Genomic DNA, 21,807 nt, shown 5'->3' on the forward strand with positions numbered 1-21,807 from the left:
GTCAGGGAAACATGAAAAGGAAATGGGTTCAGTGACCAACATCACATCCAAGAAGAAGAGGGCTGCCAAGGGGGTCATGAATCTGCAGAATTCTCTCATAGGAAAACTGTCAGCACAGCTCAAAAGCCTTTCCTCACCTCACAGCCTCTCCCTCTTGAGAGTAGGCCCAGCTGGGTCGGATGGTTTCCTGTAAGTCTTAACGAGGGCGTTTAAACAAGTAAGAAAAAGGAAGGGAAAGTCAGAGAAAGGGGCGAGGGGCCCGGGCTGAGCCAGGCGGGCCTCTGCTCGTAATTCAGGATGGTTTCTAGACTGAGACAAGGCACCTCCAGCCGGTCCGCTCTGCCTCTGCTGTCCTCTCGGGGTCCGCAGGGACTGATTTATCACTGAGACGGAGCCTAAGAAGGGAAGAGAGAGTTTCTCCCCGAAGTGTCTGAAAGGGGGAAACTTTGAGGAAACAGGCAAGAGCCCGCGAGGAGGCTGTGCCCACGGTGTGGGGAGGACGAGGAGAGGCGGGAGGCAGAGGCAGCACGATCGTGGAGCGGAGGCCGGCGAGCGGGCGTGCCCGCGAACCGCAACTCCCCGCCGAAACCCGGCAAACTCGCCGCACGCACCCCGGCGCCGGGGAAGCGGCGCGGCCAGGCCTGGGTCGCCCGACGCTCGGCTCCGGAGGCCAGCGGCCGCGCCCGGGAGGCGGAGCAGCCCCCGGAGCCGGGCTCTCGGGGCCGGCGGACCTCAGCCTCCCCGCCTCCGCGAGCGGCCGCCGCAGACGAAGCCCCAGCGCACCGCCCGGCCGGCCCCGGAGCCGCCGCCGCCGAGGAGCACGCCGCTCATTGGCGGCGGCTGCGCGGCGTCCCCGCCCCCTCCGTGTCCCCGCCCCCTCCGCCGCCGCCGCCGCTTCCCGGCTCCACCTCCTTCCCCTCCGGGAGCCGCCTCCGTCGCCGCCACCGTCGCCGCTGCCGCCGGCCCGGGCCCAGCCAGCGCCCGCCGCGCCGGAGTCGAGTCGCAGCCGGAGCCGCTGCCCGCGGCCCCGCCATGAGCGGAAGCGCCGCCGCCGCGGTCGCTGCCGCCTCAGCAGCCGCGGCCGCCGCGCACTTCCAGCCCCAGTCGTCGTCTCCCAGGCCGGGCCCCGCGGAGCTCGGGCCCCCGCGCCGCCCGCGCCCCCCACCGCCGCCGCCCCGGCCCGAGCCCGCCGCCGCCGGCCGCCTCAGCCCTCCGGGCCACGGGCCTCTCCGGGCGGGCGCCCAGGGTGGCGGCGCCTGCGGCCGAGCGCCGGGAGCAGGTACGGGGTCCAGGAGCGGGCCGGGCGGGGAGGGGCGTGGGTTCGTCCCCGGGGTGGGGGGGCCCGAAGGCGGGCGGTCCAGCCGGTCGGCCCCGCGGAGGGGGTGGAGCGTGGTCCGGGTCAGCTTTGTCCGGCCCGGAGCCCCAGGGAGCCCTGCGTCCCCGCCGCGCGGCTCACAAAGCGTTTTCCCACCCGGTGGGGAGCCCCCACGCCGGTGGCGGCCAGGGCAGGACCCCTCGAGGTCTCCTCTAGGCGGAGGAGGAAACTGAGGCTTACCGAGGGAAGTGACTTGCCCAAGGTCACATAGCCGCCGGGAGTCGTATCCTGGCCGGGACCCAGGGCCACCCTGGGCCGGCGCGGGCCCCGAGCTGGGGGGGCTGGGAAGAGGAAGAGCCCCCCGCTTCCGAGAACCGGGGGAGATTGATCCGGGAGGCGGGGGCGCTAGGCCCTGGTCCCCAGGCACGCCCACCCGCGCCGTTTGGGCTGGCTTAGGAGAAAGAGGCTTTTGCGGGTGGAACGGAGCAGCGGCAGGGGCCGCTTTGGGGGCTCGGCGGTGCCCTGGGGAGCGGATTTGGGGAGCCGCGGAGGGAGATTCCGAGGGATGGTTGTGATCTCCGGGAACAGAGCTTCTTGCGTGCGTGGGTCAGAGCTTCGGAAACTTCTCATCGCGGGGACCGTTTGGCGTCTGCCAGGCCACCTTGGCCACCACTGCACGGACTAGACCAGTCCCCCTGGGATTGGTGGGAGGGAGGGAGGCCTGCCTCCTTTTGTGGAGACTCCCGTAAGGTGTCTTTTCCATGAAACGGCCCGAGTTTCGTTCATGCCCCAAGAGAAGCGCACATGTGGTCTTAGTAAAGGCATGCCTGCCACAGAAGGCGCAATGAGTTTTCCCCCGGTGGTCTGAATCCTCAAACTTGTAGGACCTCCAGAGAAAGACGAGCTCTCCCAGGCCTGAAGGGGAAAGGAAAGGAGGCGGAAAGGATTGGGAAAAGTCACCGGCTCGCCTGGCATGTAGCGCAGGACCACGTATTGCCTGGGAGTCCCATTTTTTCTTTGGGCTGGTGGTCAGGTGGGTTGTTTTTACTGTGGATGCATCTTGCAAAGGGAAGGAGGAGAGGACTTGGAGTTCTGGAGGGGGTGGGGGGGAGCGTGCTACGTGTTGAAGGCAATGAGGAGGGGTCCTGAGGAGCTGGAAAGTAGTAGCTGTAGAATGGGGGAAAAGGAGACTGTATTCAGGGGGAGGGGAGATGAAAGGATGGCTGAAGGGAGGGGACAGGGTCTAGTCTAGGAGAAAGATTGGGATGTTTCAAAGAGGGAGCCAAACGTGATGAGTTTGAAAGGTGTCTCTTAGAGGTGAGTGGTATCTCACAAGGTTGAGTAATAGGTATTGGTCTGCAGTGACTTCATTTCTTTAAGTAGAGACTGTTGGGAGTACTTTTATGTAAATGTTTTAGCTTTCGCACTCCCCACCTCCATTCTCTCTCCTGTTCTAAGGCTGCAGGCCCATAGTAGTGTCTTGGAAGTAAGGCTTGACAAAAGGGGGAAGGGAAGACTCATTAGCAAATGCATTAATGAGGGCCCTTTGTCCAAGATGATTCCTTGTTTAAGTCTGCTGTTTTCTTGTTGCCCTCCTGCACCTCAGCTTTCCAGCTGTGGTGGCTGTTGGCAGGGTGCTTTGGGAAGAACTGCCCCGATTCAGACAAGATGAGTTAGATTTTTCTAAAAAAACTGTGTGAGAAGCACATATTTCACAGATATATATATATATATAAAAGCATGAAAATTTATTTGTCAGAGACTTGCAATCAGGGAAATGCAAATTGAAACAACAGTGAGATGCCGTTTTATGGCCATCAGATTGGCAAAACTTAAATGCTGTGATAACAAAGTGTTAGTAAGGCTGTAGAGAAATCAACTTTTAATACTGCTAATGGGAATGTAAATGGCACAACCATCTCGGAGAGTAATATATTGAAGTCTAGTTGAAAGAAGGCAAAGGTACCTATTTACTCAAAGTGTTCATTTCATTTCTGGTGTATATTCTAAGAAGTCCCTGCACAGTCATCCAAGAATATAAGTATAAAAAAAGTACAAGAATACTCATTGCAACTTAAATATCCACCAACAGGAGAACACATAAATTGATAGATTGTCCCACACAATTGAATATTATATAGCACTGTGAAAAATAAACTATAACCACATACATTAAAATAGTTGAATCTCACAAACTTAACACCAGGTAGAGGAACAAGTAACAAAATTGTTGCAGAATGTTTCCACTTGCATAAAATCTGAAAATATGCAAAATCATACTGTTTGTGGTTGTGTACATACATGGTAAAAGTAAAAAAACATGTGTGGTATGCACCGAGAGGTCTCCTGTTGGATTCCCCATTGGCTCACATGCCTGGGTTGCTGGCTTGATCCCAGGTGGTGGGGAGGTGGCCCATTGATGATTCTCTCTCCCCCTCGCCTTTCCTCTCGCTCTAAAAATCAATAAAAACATATTTTTAAAAAAACATGCATGGTAATAACTAACACCAAATTCAGAATAGTGATTATCTCTGGGAAAAGAAGATGAGGAATGGGATTGGACAGGGGCACACAGAGAGCTTTATATCTGTAATATTCTATTACTAAAAAAATCTAAATCAGATAATTGCAAATTAAGATTTGCTTATCTTGGGTGTAGGGTACAGAGATATTCATTGTATATTTTAAATATTTTCAGATCTTTGAAATATTTTCCACATGCAAAAAATGTTCTTGTTTATAGAAGCACAAGGATTTTGCCCCATAATAATGAAACTAGCCACAGGCTCCAGTTCTGTACAGCCTATTAAGGTATGCAGGCAGGTGATGCTTTTCTCACCTGCTTCTGATCTGTAAAGCTAAGTTTTGTAATCGATGACTTTTATTTTGGAACTGCTGATAGGCTGGATTTCCCAGTGTTTCTAAACTTTCTAGTGAACCTAGGTCAGCAGTTTCAGCTTTGTCAAAATATAAGTACTCCAGTACATTTTGACTAGCAGATGTAGGGGGGGATGGGAAACCCCAGGAATCTGATTCTGAGAAAGCTCCAGTAGATTCTGATGCCCACTAAAGAATGAGATCCACTACCTTAGGCTTGGATGAGTTGTGCTTCATCTCAGTTTTGTTCCAGTCTAGCTCCCAGGCTGCCCTCTATTGCTCCTCCTGCATGACTGGGATTAATTTGGACTCATGTGATACTTAGCTCTTTTGTAGGGCATAAAATAATGATAGGGATGGAAGCCATTGAGTGTTAAACCCTTCATAATCCATTTTGTCTATTCCTCTTATTTTTATGTAGGTAGCTAAGAGGCCCACTGCCCACCAGGGCTATTTAGCAGGTTTTACAAACTTTAGCCACATGTGTCACAATATATGGTTTTATAGTTAGGATAGGAGGAGCAAAAAAGTGTCTAAACAGAGAAAGAAAACTAGTAGATTTGGTGAAAGTGAACTCCCAAAGGTAAAATGTATGTCATCATGCCTTTCTTTGCAGGTGACAGTGATGATTTGAGTGTTTTATTGTCTGACTTGCAGCTGAAGTTCAGCTATTTGAACCTATAGTCAAAGATTAGGGGCTTTAGGAAACAACTGATTATCCCTCAAGATGGAAGAGTTCCTTTCTCCCAAATTTGCTAGTTTTCCTTCTCTGCTAGATAGACCCTTTTTGCTCTAGTCCTAATATGTTTAGGAATTAATTTTTTAAACAAATGTGAGGCTTTCTGGTAATGAAATTTGGGAAATGCCTGTCTTCTTTCTGAAAGTCTACTTTGGGGGTGCGGTGTTACCCCAATATACTTTTGCAGGGCTGCTGTGCAGGGTTGTATAGGTTGTGCCCAGTACAGGGCACCTGTTTTAGGTGGTATGTGGGAGTGTGGGAGTGGAAATCCATTCTGTGCTCCACTTACCAATATGAACACTTCTTGTGCAACTGTGTCCCCTCAGAGACAGGGGTACCCTTTTCTTATTTATTCTCACAAAGTGCTTTATGACGTAGCGTGGTAGCTTTGGAACTATAACTGTGCCACTCATACTCATCACGGGCTCTGCAAAGAGGGCTGGTTGGTACTGGGCCTGGGACTCCAAGCATTTTCTCTTTGTGAACTTTTCATGGGAAGGGACCCACCAGCCCTGGTTTCCATCACTGTGCTCAGTTGAACCAAAGAGTTAAGCTTAACATTGTAAAATTTGTTATGGGGCTGGAGAAATAGTACAGAATAAACTACGTAGAAAATAGCATCATTTATGGAAAGACAGAATGAGAGAGAAATCATTAAAAAGACAAAGCATCTGGTAAGTGAAGGAAAGCCATGCACCACATTTGCTCCTGCATTCTTACAGTGCTCACTTTGAGGGGGAAATACAATTTTATTTTCCTCTTCCTATTTGCCCCTACATAGCATTTCTGAATTTCTTAAGACCTGAGGCTTTTTAGCCAATTTAAAAAATATTTACCCATTTGTATTTTCCATTAAGTGGTTGTTTACAATTCCTGCTGTTTCATTTTTTTCTTGGAGAGAGAAGAGGGGGGAGTGCTGAACCGAGGACAAGACTGGACTTCCTACTGCTTTTGCAAATAATGGCAGTGTGTTTTTTAGAACAGTTGTCATGGAAGAGTGCTGTTCTGCAGACTCAAGGGAGAGGTACATTTGAAGTGTTTTCTGTTGTCCTTTTTTATTATTATTTCAAAGCATGATTGAGGGTGATTGAGAGTTCCATTGTGATTTTGCTGCTGTCTTGAAGGAATTTTTTAAAGAAAATGTATGTAAATTAAACAAAAAAGGCTTAAAAATAGTCGTGCCCACACAAAGAGAATAAACAGTTCTCACCTATAGGCCTTACCTAAAACAGTTGCAGTTTTTTTTCCTGTTCTGCTTAAATGAATATTAGTGCTATTCTAGGGACTGCTTAGAATAGTTAACTGGAGTGATGTTGGGCAGGTAGAGGCGGCGAATGGTGGACTTATACTAGAGTTTATCATAGTTCCCTCTAGTCATGGTATGGAAAACTTCATCTGCTTTTGTGGAGGGAAAAAGTATACAAATAAGGGAGAGAGTGTGAATTTGATATATATATAATCATTTGACCCTCTTCAAAGAAAAAAAAGAGGGAAGAAGTGTTAAGAGGAAGAAATACATACATGGAAGAGAGAGTAGCAAGCAGTTAAGCAGTAGATGTTTTGTAGTGCTTTGGGGACATTTCTTGAGTTGAAGTTACCTGTCTGTATCGGTTCTGCTTCAGCATCTTTGATTTCACTGTCTGCAGATGGTGCTCTCTGGCCTTCAGTCAAAACCAGTTTTATTGTCAAAAGCTAGAAAGTGAGCAGTTTTGAAGACTAGAAGTAGTAGGGTAGGCTAAGTAAAACGAGTATTCATTTCATAATCACTTTTACAAATAGTTGGGACTGTCATAATTAACAAAAGTATTTTTCATTAGGCTTTGAGGCTATCTTTTTTTAAAAATTTGTCTTTAGTGTTGAAAGTATTACACATGCCCCCCTTTCCCCCCCCTTTGACTCCCTCTACTCCACCTCAATACATATTTGAGCACCTACTGTGTAGCAGTAATACCAGTACTAATCAATCACTGATTCACTGGAGTGATGGCCTTCATTGTCAGAGACTTCATTACCTGAGGCCCTCAGAACATTATCGAGACATGAGCTTCAGCTGTTGCTGCCCCCCCCACTTTTTTTTAAAATAGAGCAGGGAAGGGAAAAGGGAAGAGAAACATCAATGATGAAAGTCATTGATCGGCTGCCTCCTGCACACCCTCTACTGGGCGCTGAGCCTGCAACCTGGGCATGTGCCCTAACTGGGAATCAAACTTTGATCTCCTGGATCATACATAGGTCAGTGCTCAACTGCTGAGCCACGCCGGCCAGGCTTTTTTTTTTTTTGGTACTCACGTGAGGATATTTTTTCCATTGCTTTTCAGAGAGAGGGGAAGGGAAGGAGGGAGGGAGAGAGAGAGAGAGAGAGAGGGAGGGAGGGAGAGAGAGAGAGAGGGAAACATTGATGTGAGAGAGACACATGGATTGGTTGCCTCCCACATGTGTCCTGACCAGGGCCAGGGATTGAGCCTGCAACTGAGGTACGTGCCCTTGGCTGGAATTGAACCCAGGACCCTTCAATCCACAGGCCAGTGCTAGCCACTGAGCCAAACTGGCTAGGGCCTTTTCTTCCTTCTACTCCTTGGACTTCTGGTCTTGGTGTTGATCTACCCATCTGTCAGGACAGGCCCCATCCCATGCTTCTCCCATGGGAGGGGTACAGAGGCTTTGCAGAACCTTTTGGCCAGGTACCCAGCAAATAAAACCACTCAAACAATATTGAGCCAGACCTGAGGGCCACCATAGTGGTTCCAGTTCCCTTCCTTCATTGCTGCCTGTGTTGCCACCACCCACCCTTTGCTGTGGAGCCTGGAAGGCGCCCCCCTCACCCCCAATCATACAAAGAGGCTTTGTGCTCTGAGGATGTTCTAAAGGCGGGATCACTGTAATTATAATTCCCTAAGCACAACCAAGTAATGGGGGCAGGCAGGGTAAAGATGGTATCCAAGTACTTGTTGGTAGGGAGAAGTCAGGCGGGATTAAAAATTATCTGGAGACAGTACCAAAATGGATAATGGAGCGTTGTTGGTATTGCTGACGGGAACATGTTTAAGTGAATACATTTCAGGGTTTTAAAGTCTAATACTTGTAAGTTTTAAAAAGCACAAGACAGCTGTAACTTTTCTTTTTTTAGTCTAAAATTGTACAGTTACTTTAAAAGTACATTAGAAGAAGGTGTGTAGAAGTCCTCATCTACTTTGCTTTATGATTCGGTTGCCAAAATGATTAATTGCCCAAGAAAGCCTCATAAATAACTTTATTATACAGGGGTGTTCTTACTGATCTGTGTGTTTGTGTGTATGTATGTTTTAAGTTTCTAAAAATAAGCACTAACTGACATACTTGAGAAGCTGGTTTTCCCCTACTGCCACCAGAAAAAACATCAATTAATCTGAGGATGTAAACTCTTCTATCAATCATCCTATGTCGTGATGTGCTTCAGAGCTCTGTTGGTATCCTTTAAGTGAACACTTTTTTTTTCTTACTATGTTAAAATGAACTATTAGTGTATTACTCTTACTACTGTCTCAAACATTTTTTTTTTAAAGAAACGCACCAAACAATTGACTGCAAAGGTTATCTTTATACTTTAGGATACTAGACTCCAGTCCCCCTTTCTAAAGGTGAAGGGAAAGGGCTCCTATTTGTTATAATTAGCACTGACATCTGTGGTGAGTGAAGCAGCCAGGTAGAGTGTGTGTACTCCATGGAAACCTACAGCTACTGTGAGCTGGCCTCTTCTCTAATTACTTGTTGGAATCATGTCAGGAGTTGGACCTTTATTTTTACTGTGTAGCATGATTTTGAGGAAATCTACCCTTTTTATTGACAAATAAAATTGTATATATTTAAAGTGGTAGTTTGATATATGTCTACATTGTAAAATGATGTTAATAAATCCATCACCTCACAGTTACCTTTTTGTGTGTGAGAATGTTTAAGATCTGTTCTCTTACAGCAAATTTCAAATATACTAGACAGTATTAACTGCAGTCACCATGCTGTACATTAGATCTTCAGAACTTAGTCATCTTATAACTGAAGGCTTGTGCCTTTGATCAACATTTCCTCATTTCCCCCTTTCCCCCATTCCCCAGCCCCTGGTAACCACCTTTCTACTGTTTCTATGAGTTTTACTTTTAAAATTTTTTTAAAAAATATTTTTTAGATTCCACATGTAAGTGAGATTATACAGTATTTGTCTTTCTGTTTCCCTTAGCATTATGTCCTCCAGTTTCATCCATGTCGCAAATGGCAAGATTCTTTTATTTCTCACGGCTGAATAATATTTCATTGTATGTATATACCACGTCTTCTTTATTCATTCATCTGTCAGGTACTTAGGTTGTTTCCCTGTCATAGCTATTGTGAATAATCCTTTTGTGAACATGAGAGTACAGATATCATGAGAAAATCTACCTTAAATTTATCTTAACGTAGGACTACCGGATAATCCATTACAAAGACATTGCCCGGGTAATCATTTGAAAAGACTGCCAATTTGACAACTAAATTTTATGAAGTTTAAAAATATATAAGAATCAGCTTTAAAAGGTGACCTGGCCAGTTTTTATATTTTTCATTTATTAGAGCAAGTTGACCTAATCAGGAATAAACTATTATATGAAAAAATATACACAAGGATTCATTTTATCTGCTTTAAATGAAAAGTAAATTTGATCCCCACCCACCTACCCTCACTGTTTTAGGCAAGTATATTGATCAACAGTGACTTATATTTTAGCTTAATAATAAACTGTTATTTGGCTACTTCATTTGCTTCATTTCTAATATATATTTCCTTTGGGGAGTCACCTCTGACTCTTTTTACTTCACTGTTCTCTTGTGGCCACTAAATGATAAAACATTGAGTGCCTACTATGTACCATGCACACTGAGGATTTCAGGTATGATTCACATATGCAACAGTTCAGTGATAGATTCTGACAGTGTGGTAGCAGAACAAATGCATTTTGGGCCCTTGCTAACCCTTTATAAGAGGACAGAGAATGTCACAATTGCATTAATGGCAGCAATATGATTTAACGTTGATAATTAACATTGCAAAAGCACAGATCTAATCAGATAAAAAAATTAAGTGGCTGCCTTTTAAGTAAAAGAAACATTTGGTCTGGCAGTCAGGGCCAGCACAACTGGGTCTTCGTTATTCCAATCTCTCTGTTCTTTCTCCTGAATATTATTGTCCTGGGAAATAGAATTTGCTGTTTTCCAAAGGTGTATCACTTTTTCACCTCTGTTCCTTTGCTTGTTACTTCAGCTTGGAATGGCTAGCCTTCTGCAGTTTTTCCAAATCCTACTTATTTTTTAAACCTTTTTTTTAGAGGGAGGGAGGAAGGGAAGGGGGGAGGAAGAGAGGGAGAGGGAGAGGGAGAGGGAGGGAGAGGAGCAGAGTGGGGAGGGGAGGAGAGAGAAACGACGATTTGTTGTTTTACTTATATATGCATTTATGTTGATTTTTGTATGTGCCCTCACCAGGGATTGAACCCGCAACCTTGGCGTATGGGGACAATGCTCTAACCAACTGAGCTACCTGGCCAGGGCCCTAATTATTATTATTATTATTAATTATTATTATTTTAATCCTCACCTGAGGATATGTTTTTATTGATTTTTAGAGAAAGAAAGAAACAGAGAAACATTGATGTGATAGAGAAACATTGATTGGTTGCCTCCCATGCACATCACCAATTGGGGATTGTACCTGCAACCTAGATATGTGCCCTGACTGGAATCTAATCCGCAACCTTTTGGTATATGGGACGACACTCCAACCAGCTGAGCCAGCTGGCCAGGGCAAATATGTTGGATAATAGTGGTCACTTTCTATATGCTTACTGTGTGCAAGGTTCTGTTCTAAGTGCTTTACCTTGGTTAATTAATTTTCACCACAATACTCCGATGCCATTATTCTTACTGTGCAGATGAAGAAACTGGAGCACAGAGAGGTTAAATAACTTGCTAGAGATGATGCAGCTATTAAGTGTTACCTGGGATATGAACCCAAGCCCTCCTGTTCCAGAATGTGTATTTTTAACCTTCATGCTTTACTACATCTCATTTTAGGTGGTCTAAGCAAACTTGGCAGTTAATTTTGGTTAGCAAAAGATTGAGTATAAAAAGTGGTCACTGTTTTAGCCACTAAAGAGAATTTCAGTCTTTAGTTTACCTTTGCTCTTCCTGAGAAATTTTTCCTTTTTTTTTAAAATTTCTGAATTATTGTGTTAGGATTACTTAATTGATTTTTTAAAAGTAAGTCATTACTTTTCACAAAGTACCTGTATTGTGAAGTGGGTTCACTTCAGATCAGGCGTATTTAAATCCCTTCTTAGAAAATCTCCCACGTTTTATGATTCGGAACTTACCTGAGTGCTTGTTTGGGCTCTTACACAGATACAGAACTTCTCAAGGAAAAATTTGACCCTACTCAGAGGAACTTCTGAATCCCACCTTTTTGTGGATATGGGTACCCCTCTTCCCCCGCAATCAGCACAAGAATGGATGTTAGACTTCTTGTTAGCCTTTATTTCCGTAGTCAACTGATTTGTCACAAGCTAAAGCATAAACGTATCCCTTTATTCAGTGGCATAGAATATGGACATTTCAGGTTTCAGTTGGAGAGCCTGATGTTGGGTTGATGCTGTCTGAGACAGAGAATCATTTCAGGAAATAATACAGCGTAGGGGTTCCCAAGTGAACTACTTCAAAATTGGTTGGGATGCTTGTTAAAAATTCTCTACCTTTAGGTAGCCTAAAGTTGGAGTCATAAGATTGAGTGTATTTTCTCATAAGCAGTTATAGATGGTGTTTCTAATATTTCATCTATATTATGGGCTTAATAGGCTTTGGTGAGCCATCCATTTAGGAAATGTTCTATGGCAAAATGGGATGCTAAGGTCAAAACAGTATTTATAGACTTTTGGAACAGAGCCTGTTTTTGAGTGGAGTCCGCCAATTCAATCTTTTTCTCCTACTTTGCTTATGGATACCTAGAAAGGAAAAAGGAATTCACTTTCAAATTATTAAGCAATATGGAATTAATTCATAGGAGGGATATATTCTTTTTATTCAGGCAGGATAAAAACTGATTTAGATAATTGAGGAATTTCGGCCTGTGTGCTTATTTAAGAACCTTAACCTCAGAACATACCTAGAGTTATATGTTTTGGGGCTCTAATGGAAGACATTATTGTTGAGTATCTTTGCTTTATATCAAGAACATGAATTATGAACTCTTGTGATCCAGTGATTTAATGTTTCTATTAAAAAGTGTACATATATATTGTTGAAAACAAGTTGTTACTATTTTGTGATATTTTTGAGCTTTAAATAAAAAATTATTTAAAGTTATGTGTGCTTAAAAGAATTAACCCAAAAAAACAACAAAGGCAGCAAATAAAAAGATTTGCCTTATTAAAATTAATTTGTGTACAACTCATGAAGTAAATTTCTATGTTGAAATCCAAGCTAAAGTCAGAGTTTGACTCTAGAAGGTAATAATATTGTGCATATTGTGAGTCTAACTTTTATTTTGCATTTTTAAAAATTGATTTTAGAGAGAGAGGAAGGGAGAAGGAGAGAGAGAGAGAAACATTTTATCAGTTGCCTTTCATAGGTACACATGCGCCCTCCGATTGGGAATGTCCTGACTGGGAATCGAACCCATGACCTTTTGGTGTACGGGACGATGCTCCAACTAATTGAGCCACACCAGCCAGGGCTGAGTCTAACTTTTTGGAGAACAAAATCTTTAAAAAAAAAAAGAACTGCCTTAACTGACAAGTGATTTAATATAAACAATTCTGTGAGGTAGAAATAGAAATCAAACAGTTTTACCTTACCAAAATCTGTTTATAGCACATTTGAGATGCAAACATGTTTCCTTTCAATATAAAATTGTTTGACGGAATAGTTATATTATTTTTCCTGATACTATGTTATTTAAAAACCCAGGGCCCAAATTTAAGGCTTAATTAAAATACTCTTTGTTTCTGTGGAAAAGTTATCAAATTGAAAAGGGGCTTTGATTCCAACATTTTTTAGGAAGGGAGAGGCAAGTCAAATTGGGTATGGGCCCCTTAGACTTGACCATCCTACTTCCTGGGTCAAGAACGCTCAGAGAGAGGGGGGCTGTGTTGCCTTGGGGCGGGGCTTAAGCCTGATAGGAACTAGAAGTGAAACTGGAAGTGCCTTAAAAAGCAGATCGTAGTATAAGGCAGAGTCAGGCTGAATTGAGCAGGTACAAATGTGTATGTTGTTCCCGTGGCAGATTTCCTGAGAAAGTCAACAGGTTTTCAGTTGACTAAGGACAGATCTGAGACTGAGGAAAATGAGAGAAGAGCAAAAGGAGGAGGCTGAGGCAGGTGCCTTAGGTTGCAGGTTTTGAAAGAAAATTTCTGAGCTTTTGAGGGAGCAAGCAGGGAGGTAAAGGTGGGATTCTGGTGCCATTTCCCCCTCCCCACAAGCTGTGTGGAGGCTGAGGCTACAGCATGGAAGTGGAGGGTACATACACTTGTAGGTGTTGGTAAAGGTATTCTGGAACAGAAAAGGTATATTTCCGAGGTTTGTTTTAAAATGGTGGTAACTGCCAGAGGGAAAGGGTGTGGGGGAAGGTGGAAAAGGGCAAAGGGGGGATAAATGGTGACAGAAAGAGACTTGACTTTGGGTGGTGAGCACACAATGCAGTATGGAGATAATGTCTTACAGAATTGTACACTTGAAACCTGTATAGTTTTATTAATCAATGTCACCCCAATAAATTCAGTTTAAATAAATAAATAAAATGATAGGTCCCCATTACAATATTAGCGATACAAAGGTTAGCTAGTTGTATATAATTTTATTATACCTGTGGTTAAAATTGAAATTCACTTATTTTAAAAGAAAAATGAGAACTTATGCTATAATACTGACAGATCTAAGAGCAATAAATTTCCAGGTTGGTTTAATGGTAGTTATATGCTATCTCTCAGGCACAAAAGATGACACTGGTAACATGCTCCGCCTAACTAGGGCATGCGGTGATGGTGTTTTTCCCACAGGAGTGATAGATTCAAATTCAGAGAGATTAAAAAACCACTGGTCTTTCTGCTAGCCTCCTCTCTTCCCAGCCCTAGAAACCACTCGTACATAACTGTGTGTGGATGGGTCTGGGTAATATGGATTGGGGTTAGTTTATGGCTCTGAGGTCGATTGTTGCTGTTCACACTTTACTTATGTATCACCTGGGGATCTTTTTAAAATGCAGATTTCTAGCAGCAGCACTGTTTCTGAGCTTTTGGTTCACCTCACTAGGGTGGGGCTTGATATTTTGTATTTTAAACAAATTCCTAGGTGATGGTAATGCAGTTGGGGTAGGGGGGCATATTTTGAGAGTCCCTGGGATACAGTATAAAATAACCCTGAGGAGAATCAAACTATCCATCTTGGCTTCTTGAGCATTATTTTATAACTGAGCTGAAGATGGTGAGAAAAAGTTTGCAGAAAGTAATAGAGTAATTAATGTTGTTCCTGTTAAGCAAATAATACTTCATAAAAAAATTCTGTCTTTATTGTGATAAGTATGTGTCTTTGTCTAGAAGAAAATCAACACCAAACCCCACGAAAATGATTATAATAAGGATGATTACTTCTGGAGAAAGATCCAGGATTATGGAGGGTGAGATTTTAGTTTTCTATGTAAAGTTTTAATTTTTAATGAAGAAATTTGATTTGTATTTATGTAATTAAATTTATAAAAAGGTAAAAGAAATCTGTGCCAGTTTTCTTCAGTATACTTCAGATCTGTTCTCCACCCCTCTCTAGCTGGCTCTCTGTCCCAGAGAAGGTGCTCCCAGGCCCTCTGACTTCTTGTGTTCAGCCCTAAGAGGAGATTGAAGGGAAGGAGAAGAAAGAGGTCAGAATATTTATCGCCCCTCCTCTCAGGGGAGCCTGAAGTTCTGTTACCTGGGTTCTGGTCATTTCTGTCTCCTGTCTTTTTAGGGGACCAGAGTGATAGTTTCTCTTCCATCCCCTGCGGTATCTGTAGACTTTACCTCCTAATTTTGTAATTATTTCTTTTATAATAACCCCCCTTCAGATTATATTCTAATTTGAGTTTGCCATCTCTTTATTATTGGGACCCTGGCTGGTGGACTCTCATTCCTATTCCTCTCCATTATAATCCTGTAGTGACAGTACTGTTTTGGTATGGTGTATCCTGCCAGACATTTTCTCTATATAGAGTGGCTCTTAAATAAATGTATATATTTAACATACAAGGGATCATGTGTACTTGATAGTCTATACATTTTTTTGTAATACTATATTATGACCATCTTCTACATAAGTATAAGAGAGACACAGAGAGAGAAACATCCATCAGCTTGCCTCCTGCATGCCCCTTACCGGGGATCAAACTCACAACCCAGCATGTGCCCTGACTGAGAATCGGACCAGCAACCTCTTGGTTCTTGGGACAGTGCCCAACCAACTGATCCCACCGAGCAAAGCTCTACCTCCTTCTTAATAGCAGTGCAGTATTCCATTATATTCTATATGGACTTTCCATGATTTAACCAATTCCATATATATTTAACATGACATTTTAAATCATATACTGAATTTCCATTAGTACTTAGATCTATTTCTGTACTCTGTTCTGTTCTATTGATCTGTGTATACTTTGGCACCAACATTACATGTTTTTACTTATTGTAGCTTTATATAGATAAATGATTGGTAGGACAAATCCTTGTAGTTTTTTTTTGTTTTTTTTTTAACCCTCACCTGAGGATATTTTTTCCATTGCTTTTTCAGAGAGTGGAAGGGGGAGGGGGAGAGAGAGGGAGAGAGAGACATCAATGTGAGAGAGACACATTGATTGGTTACCTCCTGTTCACATGTTGACCGGGGTTCAGGATTGAGCCTGCAACCGAGGTACATGCCTGTAGCTGGAATCAAACCTGGGACCCTTCAGTCTGCAGGCCAACGCTCTAACCACTGAGAAAACTGGCTAGGGCCTTGTAGTTTTTCTTATTTTGAAGAAAACTTGGCTTTTATTACTATTTTCCCCCTTCTAGATAAATTTTTATTTATTTTTAAAATTATTTTTATTTTAAAATGTTTTTCTTGATTTCAGAGAGTGGAAAGGAGAGGGAGAGAGAGATAAAAACATCATTGGTGAGAGAGTCATTGATCGGCTGTCTCCTGCACGCCCCCTACTGGGGATCTAGCCCACATGTGCCCTGATCAAGGAATTGAACTATGACCTGGTTCATAGGTTGATGCTCAACCACTAAACCATGCTGGCCAAGCTCTAGATACATTTTTAAAAAGTTTTTGTCAGGATTACAAAAAATCCCATTGATACACTGATTGGAATTGCATTAGATTTATTAAGCTGATTTCTTCACATTGAGTCTTTTTATGTATCAACATTTCTTTCTATTTAACTCTCTTTTTATGTGCTGTAGTATTTGCCAGAGTGAAGTTTTGTGATTTAATTCACATTTGTCAATTCAATAGTATTTTATATTCTTCTTGCTTTTGACAATGGGATTTTTTATTATTATACTTTTTGAGTTTTGCCAATGTTAGGAAAAGCTGTTGACTTTTATACATTTATTTACAAACTTATTTCCCAAGCTTTGTCATTTAAATAAATTTTTATAGATTTTTTTGTGGGTATTCCAATTGGACAACTCTATTATTGGCAAATTTTGCTAATTTAGACTCCTTTTCAGTCTTTTCCTCTGTTATTTTTTTCTTATTTCATCTGCTGTGACATTCAGGAAAATGTCATATACTCAACTTTAGTCTAATGCGGCTGCATCAGGTGCGCTTCGCTGTTCGTTGTGGGCTTGACTGTGGATCTGAAACCTAACAAGTTAAAGAAGTATTTTTATTTATTAAGCATTTTCTTAGAAAGGATAAGTTTGTCAAATGCCTTTAAACACGATTACCTACCCTTAGAGATTATTTCTCTTGACCGGTTTATGTGCTGAGTTATATTAATCAATTTTCAGTGTGGAAGTATCCCAAAATTTCTGGAGAAAACCTCATAGCTGGATTGATTTGTTAGTATTAGGGCTTTATTATATATGCACAAGAGAGAAGACCTGTAATTTTACTCTCTTTTGCCATCCTTGATAGCAGGATTTTGGTATCATGGAAAAATCATCTTTTTGGGAGGAGGGGCAGTAATCATTTCTATTTTGTTTTTTTAGAGTTTCCATTCAGTTTTCTTCATTTTTTTTGTCGGGGCGTGGGGGAGGAGGGAAGTAGTGAATTTTGGTGAGTTAGGTTTTTTTCGTAGAAAATTAAATCCTTTTCCAACTTTAAAAAAATATGAATGAGTTCATTGTGTTCTTTTACTTTTTTTTTTAATATGTCTTTCTTGATTACAGAGAGAGGAAGAGAGAGGGAAAAGGAGAGATAGAAATATCAATGATGAGAGAGTCATTGATTGGCTGCCTCCTACACACCCCCACTGGGGATCGAGCCCGCAACCCCGGCATGCACCCTGACCAGGAATAGAACCGCAGTCTCCTGGATCATAGGTTGATGCTCAACCACTGAGCCACGCTGGCCGGGCTTATTCTTTTTAAAATTTTCTTTGTAAATATAATTTTATCAGCTTTCTTAATCAGCTGTATTTTTAAAAAATATGTCTTTTTAATTGATTTTTAGGAGAGTAAGAGAGAGAAACATTGGCTGCCTCTGGCAAACACCCCAACCAGGGATTTGAGCCTGCAACCTGGGCATGTGCCGTGACTGGGAATCAAACCGTCTGTGCACAGGATGTCACTCAACCAACTGAGCCACATTGTGGACAGGGCTGTATATTTTGTTTTATTTGATTAGGTTAAGTTCTGTTTCTGCCTATTTCTTCATCTGTAAAATAGATATGATGAAGATGAGCTGATGTAAGCAATCAAATGATGGTTACTATAATTAAAAAAAAATGATTGTCTTTTATTCTTGGATTTATTGTTTCTCTATTTTTGTATACTGATTCAGGAATTTCTTTTCTCATCTTTATTCTTTCTGTATACTTTAAATTAAAAAATTATATAATTATGTTCTCATTACAAAAATAGACATTGCAAAAAATTTAAACATCACAGAAATATATATCAGAGAAAAGAAAAGTTTTTTTATTTGAATTTATTCTTAAGAGATCAGTGAGAACAGGTTGGTATGTATACTCATGTGGGTGTGTGCTTTTTTACTATGCACATACATATACGTGTGTATACGTTATAAAAAGTGGGACCATACTATACTATATACTGTTTTGAAACTTGAATTTTTCCACTCCATACCTTGGATCTCTTTCCAAGTCAGTATTTATAGATCTAGTTATTCTTTTTAAAAACCTTTCTTTGAAATATGATATATATATATATAGAATCATGCACATCTTGTAAGTTTGCAGCTCACTGAATCATCACAGTGTAAACATACAATGTAACCAACAGTGAGATCAAGAAATATAATAGTACAAGTACCCCAGAAGCCTCCCATTGTTTCCCCTACCTCAGTCTTTTAAAATATTTAATAGCTTTATTGGTATATAATTCATATTTCATGTAATTCACTCATATAAAGTGTGCAGTTCAATGACTTTTGGTATATTCACAGTTGTGCAACCATCACAACTATCTAATTCCAGAGTCTTTTTATCACCCAAAAGCAGCCCTGTACCCATTGGTAGTCACTCATTTCCTCCCACCCCAACTCTAGGCAACAATGATTTAATTTCTGTCACTGCAGATTTACCCATCCTGGATCATTTATATAAGTAGAATCATATAATACAGTCTTTTATGACTGGCTTCTTTTAGCATAATGTTTTCAGGTTCATCTATGTCGTAACACATATTAGTACTTCATTCCTTTTTATCGTCAAATAATTTTCATTGTATGGATATACTGCATTTTATTTATCCACCCATCAATTAATGGACATTTGTGTTGCATCCACTGTTGGACTATTATAATAGTACATCCACTATTGGACTATTGTTATGAATAATGCTATGAACATTTGTGTACTCCATTTTGCACTCCATTTTGCATGGACTTATGTTTTCATTTCTCTTAGATATACACACACAAGTGGCATTATTGAGTTACCAAAGTGTTTTCCAAGGTGGTTGTACATTTTATTTTACATTTCTACCAGCAATATACGAGAGTCCTAATTTCTTCACATTCTCATTAATATTTGCTGTTACCTGTGTTTTTTATTATAGCCATCGTACTGGGTGTGCACTGGTAGTTAGTTCATTGTGGTTTTGATTTGCATTTCCCTAATGGCTAATGATATTGAGCCTATTTTCATGTTTTATTGGTCCATGTAGATTTTAAAAAGACTTTTAAAGTTTCTCTAATTGTCAGGAGCAGAGCTAAATAGTATCTTTTGTGTCCTCATAATATTTAGACAAACATTTGAGTACACCTATATTTCTTCACTTTCTTTACTTTTTTCTTTGTAAGTTTAATCTGGAGTTTTATTTATTTATGTTATTTTTATAGGTTACATATTTTCTTCTGAGGATGATTTTTTAAAAATGTCATGCAATTATGTAACCAGATTTATAAGAGTAATGTAGATTTATTTGTATTTTGAATTGTTTTGCTGTTGCCTTCCATTCTTAGCTAGATAAGAAATGTAAATCAATTCATTGGATTCATTGGGAGAGTACTGCACTTACCAGGACATGTTTTCATAGATTCTGTATAGAAGTGTTACTGGTCCAAAGTCTGTGTGTCTGACGCCTTGAAAGGCCAAAATTCAAAACACCAGAGTATGATTGAGAAGGCACCAACCAAGAAGATAGGAGTCCTAGTAGTTCCTCAAATCCATCTTAAGAAAGTTCAGAGTTCAGGCTTCTTTTATGTCAAGGGAAGAGAAAATGGGAGGGGCTGTTTTTGTAAAATCTCAAGCCCCAAGCAGAATTCCTCTAATGATTAGCATGTCTAAAGCAGAAGCTATTATTAGTCTGAAGGCCATGGAAACAACATGGGCTTGAAATAGATGGAGTCAGAGACGCTGAGCATTTCACTATTACAGGAGTGCTTGAGTAGATGATCTATGTGACTGATAAACCTGACTCAAACATTTCAAAGGTATGATTAAAGTTTGAATTTCATCGACATAATCCATAGCTTTGTTTGCTTTTAACTCATCAGGAGTTTCCAGGTAATATTTTCAGTCAGTTATCCCTCTAGGGAGAAGAGCCTGAGGTAGGGCGTTTGCAGAGAAAGATGATGTAGTCTGTTTCTTGGTGATCAGAGAGATGAATAGGAAAACCAGATGGACAGACTGGGGAGCGTGGTTCCATCATTTGGGAGAATCACTTAATTCCAGAACAACGTACCTATTCGTCTTTGTTCAAATATAATAGGTACATATCTTCATATATACCACTGTTCCCTCCATGACTTCTCTGAGTTATTAGAATAATTTTTGTTCAGTGTACTTTGCTTTACCCAAAAGGTAAACAGTTTGTATTGAAAACTGAATGGAAATACTCCTTGAGGAGTCTATAGGGAATGGCTCAGAGGATGATATTGTGAATTTTCCAAGGCCTAGGGGCTAGTACTCAATTTCATGGACCCAGAAACTGGTCTTTTCTTGCATGACTATGGGTGATCAGACTGTCACTGTCTGAAAAACAGAAGGCTGAATCCAAACTGAAAGTACCAGCTTAATAATTTGTAATGTGAAAGGGCCTTTTAAATGACTTAAATGCAACAAATAAATATGAGTGTCTGCTGCGTACCAGACTTACTTACTGGGTATACAATAGTAACAAAAACAGGTAAAACCTCTGTTCTTATGTAGTTTACATTCTGGTGACATGAGATAGACAATAACAAATATATAATATGTCATAAAGGTGATAAATGCTAAGATAAATTGAGTAGGGTAAGGAAAGATAAGCAGAGAATGAAAGGAGTCAGTTTTGTTTAAAACCATTGATCAGCCCGGCCAGTGGGGCTCAGCTGTTGAGTATTAACCTGTGATCCAGGAGATCTTGGTTCAATTCCTGGTAAGGGCACATTCGCAGGTTTCAGGCTCGATAATCCCCTGTGGGGGCCATGCAGGAGGCAGCCAATTAATGACTCTGTCATCATTAATGTTTTTATCGCTCTCTCCCTCTCTCTTCCTTTCTCTGAAATCAGTAAAGATATATTTTAAAAAATAAAGTAAAATAAAACCATTGGTCAAAGAAGACCTCTTTGCTGTGGTGATGATTGAGCTGAGACCTGAAGGACTATGCAAGTACAGAAGCCCTGAGGCAGAAGTGTGCTTGCTGTGTTTAGGGAGCAGGAGGGAATTTGGAGTAGCCATAGAGAATATATTGGCAGGAAGTAGGGTGATGACCTTCTAGGTCATTATAAAGACTTCCTTTTGACTTCTGCTCTAGATGAAATTACTCAGTATCAGTAGAGAAGTGATGATACCCATTCCCACAGCAGGATCACTGTGACTGCTATACTGAGAATGGGCTGAAGAAGGATAAGGGTTGAAGTAAGAAAAGTGGTTATGAGGCTGTTTTAGTAGAGGAGGAGATGAGGTGAGAAGAAACACGTCAGAAGCCAAGTCAGAACAGGCTGCTTGGTGTAGTCAGTCCCCCATCAGCCCTCATCAGCTTGACCCTTTCTATTTCCTGAGACAACTACATCATCAATGACATTGAATGACCAAACCAAGGGACACTCAGATCACATCTCACTGCATGTCTCACCAGAATTCTCCATAGAATTTACCCTCTTTCTTGAATCCCTAACTCTTGGCTTTTGTAATCTCATAAAACTGGTTTTCCTCTCACTTATGTGTATATTTTTTGTTTGTTAGCCCTATCCCTCCAAT

General features: G+C 41.4%; 1 protein-coding gene across 2 annotated transcripts in view; it reads left to right on the forward strand.

The window, feature by feature from the left end:
• The first annotated feature begins 966 nt into the window (after nucleotides 1-966).
• Nucleotides 967-21,807, forward strand: part of RNF38 (ring finger protein 38) — a 103,914-nt gene continuing 83,073 nt past the window's right edge. For both annotated transcript variants that reach the window (XM_081152284.1, XM_081152285.1), the window contains exon 1: nucleotides 967-1,279. In XM_081152284.1, the coding sequence (XP_081008410.1) occupies nucleotides 1,033-1,279 (247 nt within the window). In that variant the 5' untranslated portion in view covers nucleotides 967-1,032. The remainder of the gene's footprint in view (nucleotides 1,280-21,807) is intronic.

The sequence above is a fragment of the Miniopterus schreibersii genome, assembly GCF_964146895.1.
Source record: "Miniopterus schreibersii genome assembly, chromosome: 11".
NCBI lineage: Eukaryota > Metazoa > Chordata > Mammalia > Chiroptera > Miniopteridae > Miniopterus > Miniopterus schreibersii.